The sequence below is a fragment of the Salmo salar genome, unplaced genomic scaffold, assembly GCF_905237065.1.
Source record: "Salmo salar unplaced genomic scaffold, Ssal_v3.1, whole genome shotgun sequence".
NCBI classification, from domain to species: domain Eukaryota; kingdom Metazoa; phylum Chordata; class Actinopteri; order Salmoniformes; family Salmonidae; genus Salmo; species Salmo salar.
This window is the reverse complement of record NW_025549945.1, coordinates 1-13,336: the sequence shown is the minus strand read 5'-3', so window position 1 is coordinate 13,336 and position 13,336 is coordinate 1. Positions and strand designations below refer to the sequence as shown.

The following is a 13,336-nucleotide window of genomic DNA, read 5'->3' as shown; positions in this document are numbered from 1 at the left end:
TTTGTATTTCTTACGTGATAATTGTTTATTCATCAACATCATCATTTTAGGCAAGTGAAATAATACCTTGTGCTCAATGCAAGTAGGTTATTTTATTTACATCGGTGTGTGTACAGGTGCCCCCCTTCAAGAGAGAGTAGTATCATGGCCACTTGGCTGTGGTTTAAAATATGTTGGTGAGTGGTGACATTATCACAGGCAACATGTTGATTACATCATTACTACACTGCAAGTTGTGAACAGTTTTTGTCAAATGGATGAGATCTTCACTACAAAGGCAGTCAAAGCACTAGGGCATTGAATAAAAACAATCTGTAAATTACATTAAAATGTGGGACTTCTTCTGTGGTAGCTGGATCTTTTGTTGACATTTTTAAAGTAACTGTCCAGTGAAAACAGAATATTAACTTTAAAAGTGAGCTTAACTCATAATGTTTTTGATTAATTCCCATAATCGTATTTGTGGTCAAATCATAAATTGGAGAAAAAAACACTTCAAAACCCCCCACCTCCAACTTGGATCTCAAACAGACCATTTAAAAAAACGCTTGTTATTTCCTCATATAGGATGAGGTCATCATCCTGAGCAGGATGAGATGGCCAACCAGCGGTCTGCTCCATTAATATTTTTAATAACCAGTACACGCCCACACCATTCCAACACAGAAAAGCTGCTTTTTAACTTAATTACTATTTTTTGTAAAGGAAAACTTTCATAGAAATCTGGAAACACTACGACAGTTACTTTAATTTTTGGTCATCTTGGTCGTTGACTTTGGGTGACTTTCTTGCTCTGTTGGGTCCTAGAGGGTTGCCTATCATTGTGGATGTCCTCTGTGTCTTTAGCTGTCTCGAATGGTATGTCTTGTACTTTACAATGTGGTGATGGATGAAGATGCAGGCTAGGCTAAACATCCGTCGAATAATAGACTTGTCAAAACCCCTGGACTTGGCAAAGGAGAGCTCTTCTTCTCTCCTGCCTTCCCTGCTGATGTGCTTTGAATAGATAACACCACCATTCCACACACACACACACAATCTCACACATACGAAGGTGCATTCTCACTATTCTCCAACTGTGAGCACACAGCACAGTCAGTCTCGGGTTCAGATTCAGGGTCAACGGTCATGACCTAACTTCCTGCTTGGCCCTGGTCACTGTGGCAACGACCCCTTAACCCCTTTACACCACCTCGGTTTGTGACCCCGTGGGACTGTGGATCTTCTCCACCATGTTCTGGAAGGGTCCTTCCTCCTCCATCAGGTCACGATGGGTCTTCCCCTGGATGAGAAGGATAACCGTTGTTTAGATATAGACCTGTTATTGTACGATGGAGACCTGTCACCTTCATAACCGTAGTTTAGATATATAGACCTGTTATTGTACGATGGAGGCCTGTCACCTTCATAACCGTAGTTTAGATATATAGACCTGTTATTGTACGATGGAGGCCTGTCACCTTCATAACCGTAGTTTAGATATATAGACCTGTTATTGTACGATGGAGACCTGTCACCTTCATAACCGTAGTTTAGATATAGACCTGTTATTGTACGATGGAGACCTGTCACCTTCATAACCGTAGTGTAGATATAGACCTGTTATTGTACGATGGAGACCTGTCACCTTCATAACCGTAGTTTAGATATATAGACCTGTTATTGTACGATGGAGGCCTGTCACCTTCATAACCGTAGTTTAGATATATAGACCTGTTATTGCTACGATGGAGGCCTGTCACCTTCATAACCGTAGTTTAGATATAGACCTGTTATTGTACGATGGAGGCCTGTCACCTTCATAACCGTAGTTTAGATATATAGACCTGTTATTGTACGATGGAGGCCTGTCACCTTCATAACCGTAGTTTAGATATATAGACCTGTTATTGTACGATGGAGACCTGTCACCTTCATAACCGTAGTTTAGATATATAGACCTGTTATTGTACGATGGAGACCTGTCACCTTCATAACCGTAGTTTAGATATAGACCTGTTATTGTACGATGGAGACCTGTCACCTTCATAACCGTAGTTTAGATATAGACCTGTTATTGTACGATGGAGACCTGTCACCTTCATAACCGTAGTTTAGATATATAGACCTGTTATTGTACGATGGAGACCTGTCACCTTCATAACCGTAGTTTAGATATATAGACCTGTTATTGTACGATGGAGGCCTGTCACCTTCATAACCGTAGTTTAGATATATAGACCTGTTATTGTACGATGGAGACCTGTCACCTTCATAACCGTAGTTTAGATATATAGACCTGTTATTGTACGATGGAGGCCTGTCACCTTCATAACCGTAGTTTAGATATAGACCTGTTATTGTACAATGGAGACCTGTCACCTTCATAACCGTAGTTTAGATATAGACCTGTTATTGTACGATGGAGACCTGTCACCTTCATAACCGTAGTTTAGATATATAGACCTGTTATTGTACGATGGAGACCTGTCACCTTCATAACCGTAGTTTAGATATAGACCTGTTATTGTACGATGGAGACCTGTCACCTTTATAACCGTAGTTTAGATATATAGACCTGTTATTGTACGATGGAGACCTGTCACCTTCATAACCGTAGTTTAGATATATAGACCTGTTATTGTACGATGGAGACCTGTCACCTTCATAACCGTAGTTTAGATATATAGACCTGTTATTGTACGATGGAGGCCTGTCACCTTCATAACCGTAGTTTAGATATATAGACCTGTTATTGTACGATGGAGACCTGTCACCTTCATAACCGTAGTTTAGATATATAGACCTGTTATTGTACGATGGAGACCTGTCACCTTCATAACTGTAGTTTAGATATATAGACCTGTTATTGTACGATGGAGGCCTGTCACCTTCATAACCGTAGTTTAGATATATAGACCTGTTATTGTACGATGGAGGCCTGTCACCTTCATAACCGTAGTTTAGATATATAGACCTGTTATTGTACGATGGAGACCTGTCACCTTCATAACCGTAGTTTAGATATAGACCTGTTATTGTACGATGGAGACCTGTCACCTTCATAACCGTAGTGTAGATATAGACCTGTTATTGTACGATGGAGACCTGTCACCTTCATAACCGTAGTTTAGATATATAGACCTGTTATTGTACGATGGAGACCTGTCACCTTCATAACCGTAGTTTAGATATATAGACCTGTTATTGTACGATGGAGGCCTGTCACCTTCATAACCGTAGTTTAGATATAGACCTGTTATTGTACGATGGAGACCTGTCACCTTCATAACCGTAGTTTAGATATATAGACCTGTTATTGTACGATGGAGGCCTGTCACCTTCATAACCGTAGTTTAGATATATAGACCTGTTATTGTACGATGGAGGCCTGTCACCTTCATAACCGTAGTTTAGATATATAGACCTGTTATTGTACGATGGAGACCTGTCACCTTCATAACCGTAGTTTAGATATATAGACCTGTTATTGTACGATGGAGGCCTGTCACCTTCATAACCGTAGTTTAGATATAGACCTGTTCTTGTACAATGGAGACCTGTCACCTTCATAACCGTAGTTTAGATATATAGACCTGTTGTTGTACGATGGAGACCTGTCACCTTCATAACCGTAGTTTAGATATATAGACCTGTTATTGTACGATGGAGACCTGTCACCTTCATAACCGTAGTTTAGATATAGACCTGTTATTGTACGATGGAGACCTGTCACCTTTATAACCGTAGTTTAGATATATAGACCTGTTATTGTACGATGGAGACCTGTCACCTTCATAACCGTAGTTTAGATATATAGACCTGTTATTGTACGATGGAGACCTGTCACCTTCATAACCGTAGTTTAGATATATAGACCTGTTATTGTACGATGGAGACCTGTCACCTTCATAACCGTAGTTTAGATATATAGACCTGTTATTGTACGATGGAGACCTGTCACCTTCATAACCGTAGTTTAAATATAGACCTGTTATTGTACGATGGAGGCCTGTCACCTTCATAACCGTAGTTTAGATATAGACCTGTTATTGTACGATGGAGACCTGTCACCTTCATAACCGTAGTTTAGATATATAGACCTGTTATTGTACGATGGAGACCTGTCACCTTCATAACCGTAGTTTAGATATATAGACCTGTTATTGTACGATGGAGGCCTGTCACCTTCATAACCGTAGTTTAGATATATAGACCTGTTATTGTACGATGGAGACCTGTCACCTTCATAACCGTAGTTTAGATATATAGACCTGTTATTGTACGATGGAGACCTGTCACCTTCATAACCGTAGTTTAGATATAGACCTGTTATTGTACGATGGAGACCTGTCACCTTCATAACCGTAGTTTAGATATAGACCTGTTATTGTACGATGGAGGCCTGTCACCTTCATAACCGTAGTTTAGATATATAGACCTGTTATTGTACGATGGAGGCCTGTCACCTTCATAACCGTAGTTTAGATATAGACCTGTTATTGTACGATGGAGGCCTGTCACCTTCATAACCGTAGTTTAGATATAGACCTGTTATTGTACGATGGAGGCCTGTCACCTTCATAACCGTAGTTTAGATATATAGACCTGTTATTGTACGATGGAGGCCTGTCACCTTCATAACCGTAGTTTAGATATATAGACCTGTTATTGTACGATGGAGACCTGTCACCTTCATAACCGTAGTTTAGATATATAGACCTGTTATTGTACGATGGAGACCTGTCACCTTCATAACCGTAGTTTAGATATATAGACCTGTTATTGTACGATGGAGACCTGTCACCTTCATAACCGTAGTTTAGATATATAGACCTGTTATTGTACGATGGAGGCCTGTCACCTTCATAACCGTAGTTTAGATATAGACCTGTTATTGTACGATGGAGACCTGTCACCTTCATAACCGTAGTTTAGATATATAGACCTGTTATTGTACGATGGAGACCTGTCACCTTCATAACCGTAGTTTAGATATATAGACCTGTTATTGTACGATGGAGACCTGTCACCTTCATAACCGTAGTTTAGATATATAGACCTGTTATTGTACGATGGAGACCTGTCACCTTCATAACCGTAGTTTAGATATATAGACCTGTTATTGTACGATGGAGACCTGTCACCTTCATAACCGTAGTTTAGATATAGACCTGTTATTGTACGATGGAGACCTGTCACCTTCATAACCGTAGTTTAGAAATATAGACCTGTTATTGTACGATGGAGACCTGTCACCTTCATAACCGTAGTTTAGATATATAGACCTGTTATTGTACGATGGAGGCCTGTCACCTTCATAACCGTAGTTTAGATATATAGACCTGTTATTGTACGATGGAGACCTGTCACCTTCATAACCGTAGTTTAGATATATAGACCTGTTATTGTACGATGGAGACCTGTCACCTTCATAACCGTAGTTTAGATGTATAGACCTGTTATTGTACGATGGAGACCTGTCACCTTCATAACCGTAGTTTAGATATATAGACCTGTTATTGTACGATGGAGGCCTGTCACCTTCATAACCGTAGTTTAGATATATAGACCTGTTATTGTACGATGGAGACCTGTCACCTTCATAACCCTAGTTTAGATATAGACCTGTTATTGTACGATGGAGACCTGTCACCTTCATAACCGTAGTTTAGATATAGACCTGTTATTGTACGATGGAGACCTGTCACCTTCATAACCGTAGTTTAGATGTATAGACCTGTTATTGTACGATGGAGACCTGTCACCTTCATAACCGTAGTTTAGATGTATAGACCTGTTATTGTACGATGGAGACCTGTCACCTTCATAACCGTAGTTTAGATATATAGACCTGTTATTGTACGATGGAGGCCTGTCACCTTCATAACCGTAGTTTAGATATATAGACCTGTTATTGTACGATGGAGACCTGTCACCTTCATAACCGTAGTTTAGATATAGACCTGTTATTGTACGATGGAGACCTGTCACCTTCATAGATATATATAGATATAGTAACAGGCCCGGTCTAACCCTGGAACAGCTGAATGAACAGTATAGTAACGGGCCCAGTCTAACCCTGGAACAGCTGAATGAACAGTATAGTAACGGGCCCAGTCTAACCCTGGAACAGCTGAATGAACAGTATAGTAACGGGCCCAGTCTAACCCTGGAACAGCTGAATGAACAGTATAGTAACGGGCCCAGTCTAACCCTGGAACAGCTGAATGAACAGTATAGTAACGGGCCCAGTCTAACCCTGGAACAGCTGAATGAACAGTATAGTAACGGGCCCGGTCTAACCCTGGAACAGCTGAATGAACAGTATAGTAACGGGCCCAGTCTAACCCTGGAACAGCTGAATGAACAGTATAGTAACGGGCCCAGTCTAACCCTGGAACAGCTGAATGAACAGTATAGTAACGGGCCCAGTCTAACCCTGGAACAGCTGAATGAACAGTATAGTAACGGGCCCAGTCTAACCCTGGAACAGCTGAATGAACAGTATAGTAACGGGCCCGGTCTAACCCTGGAACAGCTGAATGAACAGTATAGTAACGGGCCCGGTCTAACCCTGGAACAGCTGAATGAACAGTATAGTAACGGGCCCAGTCTAACCCTGGAACAGCTGAATGAACAGTATAGTAACGGGCCCGGTCTAACCCTGGAACAGCTGAATGAACAGTATAGTAACGGGCCCGGTCTAACCCTGGAACAGCTGAATGAACAGTATAGTAACGGGCCCGGTCTAACCCTGGAACAGCTGAATGAACAGTATAGTAACGGGCCCAGTCTAACCCTGGAACAGCTGAATGAACAGTATAGTAACGGGCCCGGTCTAACCCTGGAACAGCTGAATGAACAGTATAGTAACGGGCCCAGTCTAACCCTGGAACAGCTGAATGAACAGTATAGTAACGGGCCCAGTCTAACCCTGGAACAGCTGAATGAACAGTATAGTAACGGGCCCGGTCTAACCCTGGAACAGCTGAATGAACAGTATAGTAACGGGCCCAGTCTAACCCTGGAACAGCTGAATGAACAGTATAGTAACGGGCCCAGTCTAACCCTGGAACAGCTGAATGAACAGTATAGTAACGGGCCCAGTCTAACCCTGGAACAGCTGAATGAACAGTATAGTAACGGGCCCAGTCTAACCCTGGAACAGCTGAATGAACAGTATAGTAACGGGCCCGGTCTAACCCTGGAACAGCTGAATGAACAGTATAGTAACGGGCCCAGTCTAACCCTGGAACAGCTGAATGAACAGTATAGTAACAGGCCCAGTCTAACCCTGGAACAGCTGAATGAACAGTATAGTAACGGGCCCAGTCTAACCCTGGAACAGCTGAATGAACAGTATAGTAACGGGCCCAGTCTAACCCTGGAACAGCTGAATGAACAGTATAGTAACGGGCCCAGTCTAACCCTGGAACAGCTGAATGAACAGTATAGTAACGGGCCCAGTCTAACCCTGGAACAGCTGAATGAACAGTATAGTAACGGGCCCAGTCTAACCCTGGAACAGCTGAATGAACAGTATAGTAACGGGCCCAGTCTAACCCTGGAACAGCTGAATGAACAGTATAGTAACGGGCCCAGTCTAACCCTGGAACAGCTGAATGAACAGTATAGTAACGGGCCCAGTCTAACCCTGGAACAGCTGAATGAACAGTATAGTAACGGGCCCAGTCTAACCCTGGAACAGCTGAATGAACAGTATAGTAACGGGCCCAGTCTAACCCTGGAACAGCTGAATGAACAGTATAGTAACGGGCCCAGTCTAACCCTGGAACAGCTGAATGAACAGTATAGTAACGGGCCCAGTCTAACCCTGGAACAGCTGAATGAACAGTATAGTAACGGGCCCAGTCTAACCCTGGAACAGCTGAATGAACAGTATAGTAACGGGCCCAGTCTAACCTTGACACAGCAGCCACAGTCCAGCAGCTCGTAGAGGAAGGCCAGGGCTGCCAGGGAGACTACTGTGATGATGAAGAGGAGGAGGATGACGAAGCACGCTATGTTCCAGCCGTCGTGGAACGGGTACACCTCTTGAACCTGCAGGGAGACCTGGGACAGGGGGGCAGCGTCAGGAAGCCACGGGAGAGAGGTGGTGTTGAGACGGTCCATGTTGTTTCACCTGGGAGAGAAATGATGGAGGAAGTCAGGGTTGTTTTGGTCCTGGAGAGGTTTCAGAGAGCTGCTGGTGTAAACAGACACCGGGTCTGAAAGACAGAAGGACAGCAGGGTAACATCAGAGTGTCTGACAGGGGAGAGAGCTGCTGGTGTAAACAGACACCGGGTCTGAAAGACAGAAGGACAGCAGGGTAACATCAGAGTGTCTGACAGGGGAGAGAGCTGCTGGTGTAAACAGACACCGGGTCTGAAAGACAGAAGTACAGCAGGGTAACATCAGAGTGTCTGACAGGGGAGAGAGCTGCTGGTGTAAACAGACACCGGGTCTGAAAGACAGAAGGACAGCAGGGTAACATCAGAGTGTCTGACAGGGGAGAGAGCTGCTGGTGTAAACAGACACCGGGTCTGAAAGACAGAAGGACAGCAGGGTAACATCAGAGTGTCTGACAGGGGAGAGAGCTGCTGGTGTAAACAGACACCGGGTCTGAAAGACAGAAGGACAGCAGGGTAACATCAGAGTGTCTGACAGGGGAGAGAGCTGCTGGTGTAAACAGACACCGGGTCTGAAAGACAGAAGGACAGCAGGGTAACATCAGAGTGTCTGACAGGGGAGAGAGCTGCTGGTGTAAACAGACACCGGGTCTGAAAGACAGAAGTACAGCAGGGTAACATCAGAGTGTCTGACAGGGGAGAGAGCTGCTGGTGTAAACAGACACCGGGTCTGAAAGACAGAAGGACAGCAGGGTAACATCAGAGTGTCTGACAGGGGAGAGAGCTGCTGGTGTAAACAGACACCGGGTCTGAAAGACAGAAGTACAGCAGGGTAACATCAGAGTGTCTGACAGGGGAGAGAGCTGCTGGTGTAAACAGACACCGGGTCTGAAAGACAGAAGGACAGCAGGGTAACATCAGAGTGTCTGACAGGGGAGAGAGCTGCTGGTGTAAACAGACACCGGGTCTGAAAGACAGAAGGACAGCAGGGTAACATCAGAGTGTCTGACAGGGGAGAGAGCTGCTGGTGTAAACAGACACCGGGTCTGAAAGACAGAAGGACAGCAGGGTAACATCAGAGTGTCTGACAGGGGAGAGAGCTGCTGGTGTAAACAGACACCGGGTCTGAAAGACAGAAGGACAGCAGGGTAACATCAGAGTGTCTGACAGGGGAGAGAGCTGCTGGTGTAAACAGACACCGGGTCTGAAAGACAGAAGGACAGCAGGGTAACATCAGAGTGTCTGACAGGGGAGAGAGCTGCTGGTGTAAACAGACACCGGGTCTGAAAGACAGAAGGACAGCAGGGTAACATCAGAGTGTCTGACAGGGGAGAGAGCTGCTGGTGTAAACAGACACCGGGTCTGAAAGACAGAAGGACAGCAGGGTAACATCAGAGTGTCTGACAGGGGAGAGAGCTGCTGGTGTAAACAGACACCGGGTCTGAAAGACAGAAGGACAGCAGGGTAACATCAGAGTGTCTGACAGGGGAGAGAGCTGCTGGTGTAAACAGACACCGGGTCTGAAAGACAGAAGGACAGCAGGGTAACATCAGAGTGTCTGACAGGGGAGAGAGCTGCTGGTGTAAACAGACACCGGGTCTGAAAGACAGAAGGACAGCAGGGTAACATCAGAGTGTCTGACAGGGAGAGAGCTGCTGGTGTAAACAGACACCGGGTCTGAAAGACAGAAGGACAGCAGGGTAACATCAAAGTGTCTGACAGGGGAGAGAGCTGCTGGTGTAAACAGACACCGGGTCTGAAAGACAGAAGGACAGCAGGGTAACATCAAAGTGTCTGACAGGGGAGAGAGCTGCTGGTGTAAACAGACACCGGGTCTGAAAGACAGAAGGACAGCAGGGTAACATCAGAGTGTCTGACAGGGGAGAGAGCTGCTGGTGTAAACAGACACCGGGTCTGAAAGACAGAAGGACAGCAGGGTAACATCAGAGTGTCTGACAGGGGAGAGAGCTGCTGGTGTAAACAGACACCGGGTCTGAAAGACAGAAGGACAGCAGGGTAACATCAGAGTGTCTGACAGGGGAGAGAGCTGCTGGTGTAAACAGACACCGGGTCTGAAAGACAGAAGGACAGCAGGGTAACATCAGAGTGTCTGACAGGGGAGAGAGCTGCTGGTGTAAACAGACACCGGGTCTGAAAGACAGAAGTACAGCAGGGTAACATCAGAGTGTCTGACAGGGGAGAGAGCTGCTGGTGTAAACAGACACCGGGTCTGAAAGACAGAAGGACAGCAGGGTAACATCAGAGTGTCTGACAGGGAGAGAGCTGCTGGTGTAAACAGACACCGGGTCTGAAAGACAGAAGGACAGCAGGGTAACATCAGAGTGTCTGACAGGGGAGAGAGCTGCTGGTGTAAACAGACACCGGGTCTGAAAGACAGAAGGACAGCAGGGTAACATCAGAGTGTCTGACAGGGGAGAGAGCTGCTGGTGTAAACAGACACCGGGTCTGAAAGACAGAAGGACAGCAGGGTAACATCAGAGTGTCTGACAGGGGAGAGAGCTGCTGGTGTAAACAGACACCGGGTCTGAAAGACAGAAGGACAGCAGGGTAACATCAGAGTGTCTGACAGGGGAGAGAGCTGCTGGTGTAAACAGACACCGGGTCTGAAAGACAGAAGGACAGCAGGGTAACATCAGAGTGTCTGACAGGGGAGAGAGCTGCTGGTGTAAACAGACACCGGGTCTGAAAGACAGAAGGACAGCAGGGTAACATCAGAGTGTCTGACAGGGAGAGAGCTGCTGGTGTAAACAGACACCGGGTCTGAAAGACAGAAGGACAGCAGGGTAACATCAGAGTGTCTGACAGGGGAGAGAGCTGCTGGTGTAAACAGACACCGGGTCTGAAAGACAGAAGGACAGCAGGGTAACATCAAAGTGTCTGACAGGGGAGAGAGCTGCTGGTGTAAACAGACACCGGGTCTGAAAGACAGAAGGACAGCAGGGGTAACATCAAAGTGTCTGACAGGGGAGAGAGCTGCTGGTGTAAACAGACACCGGGTCTGAAAGACAGAAGGACAGCAGGGTAACATCAGAGTGTCTGACAGGGGAGAGAGCTGCTGGTGTAAACAGACACCGGGTCTGAAAGACAGAAGGACAGCAGGGTAACATCAGAGTGTCTGACAGGGGAGAGAGCTGCTGGTGTAAACAGACACCGGGTCTGAAAGACAGAAGGACAGCAGGGTAACATCAGAGTGTCTGACAGGGAGAGAGCTGCTGGTGTAAACAGACACCGGGTCTGAAAGACAGAAGGACAGCAGGGTAACATCAGAGTGTCTGACAGGGGAGAGAGCTGCTGGTGTAAACAGACACCGGGTCTGAAAGACAGAAGTACAGCAGGGTAACATCAGAGTGTCTGACAGGGGGAGAGCTGCTGGTGTAAACAGACACCGGGTCTGAAAGACAGAAGGACAGCAGGGTAACATCAGAGTGTCTGACAGGGGAGAGAGCTGCTGGTGTAAACAGACACCGGGTCTGAAAGACAGAAGGACAGCAGGGTAACATCAGAGTGTCTGACAGGGGAGAGAGCTGCTGGTGTAAACAGACACCGGGTCTGAAAGACAGAAGGACAGCAGGGTAACATCAGAGTGTCTGACAGGGGAGAGAGCTGCTGGTGTTCAGGCTGTTCTCGTGTCTTTCAGACCCAGTGTCTATAAAGAGAGCCTTTATAGAACCTCTAAACACAGAGTTCTGGTGCTGTGACCTGGAGGGAGAGAGACCGAACCTCTAAACACAGAGTTCTGGTGCTGTGACCTGGAGGGAGAGAGACAGAAGCTCTAAACACAGAGTTCTGGTGCTGTGACCTGGAGGGAGAGAGACAGAACCTCTAAACACAGAGTTCTGGTGCTGTGACCTGGAGGGAGAGAGACAGAACCTCTAAACACAGAGTTCTGGTGCTGTGACCTGGAGGGAGAGAGACAGAACCTCTAAACACAGAGTTCTGGTGCTGTGACCTGGAGGGAGAGAGACAGAACCTCTAAACACAGAGTTCTGGTGCTGTGACCTGGAGGGAGAGAGACAGAACCTCTAAACACAGAGTTCTGGTGCTGTGACCTGGAGGGAGAGAGACAGAACCTCTAAACACAGAGTTCTGGTGCTGTGACCTGGAGGGAGGGAGACAGAACCTCTAAACACAGAGTTCTGGTGCTGTGACCTGGAGGGAGAGAGACAGAACCTCTAAACACAGAGTTCTGGTGCTGTGACCTGGAGGGAGAGAGACAGAACCTCTAAACACAGAGTTCTGGTGCTGTGACTTGGAGGGAGAGAGACAGAACCTCTAAACACAGAGTTCTGGTGCTGTGACCTGGAGGGAGGGAGACAGAACCTCTAAACACAGAGTTCTGGTGCTGTGACCTGGAGGGAGAGAGACAGAACCTCTACACACAGTTCTGGTGCTGTGACCTGGAGGGAGAGAGACAGAACCTCTAAACACAGAGTTCTGGTGCTGTGACCTGGAGGGAGAGAGACAGAACCTCTAAACACAGAGTTCTGGTGCTGTGACCTGGAGGGAGAGATACCACTTACTCCACCAGCACACAACCTCCTGGGGTGCAGAGTGCCTTCCTGCTTGCTTACACACACACACACACACACACACACACACACACACACACACACACACACACACACACACACGCCAGGAGCAGTGAGAGCGATTGTGCTGACTGACCCAGTTTGGTTGAGTGAACCAGAGAGAGACGGATGGGAAATGGGGCTTGTCCTGAGCACTGCTCTACAGACACACCAACCCTGAAACACTGTTAGTGTGGAACCACCAACCCTGAAACACTGTTAGTGTGGAACCACCAACCCTGAAACACTGTTAGTGTGGAACCACCAACCCTGAAACACTGTTAGTGTGGAACCACCAACCCTGAAACACTGTTAGTGTGGAACCACCAACCCTGAAACACTGTTAGTGTGGAACCACCAACCCTGAAACACTGTTAGTGTGGAACCACCAACCCTGAAACACTGTTAGTGTGGAACCACCAACCCTGAATCACTGTTAGTGTGGAACCACCAACCCTGAAACACTGTTAGTGTGGAACCACCAACCCTGAAACACTGTTAGTGTGGAACCACCAACCCTGAAACACTGTTAGTGTGGAACCACCAACCCTGAAACACTGTTAGTGTGGAACCACCAACCCTGAAACACTGTTAGTGTGGAACCTCCAACCCTGAAACACTGTTAGTGTGGAACC

General features: G+C 46.4%; 1 protein-coding gene across 1 annotated transcript; it reads right to left on the bottom strand.

Moving 5' to 3' along the window:
- LOC106598282 (small integral membrane protein 18) lies at positions 1-8,125 on the bottom strand (the record flags this gene model as incomplete). Its single annotated transcript, XM_045713610.1, is given in 2 exon segments — positions 1-1,282; positions 7,906-8,125. Coding segments are annotated over 2 exon segments (309 nt in total). The 3' UTR covers positions 1-1,183.
- Positions 8,126-13,336: the final 5,211 nt, after the last annotated feature.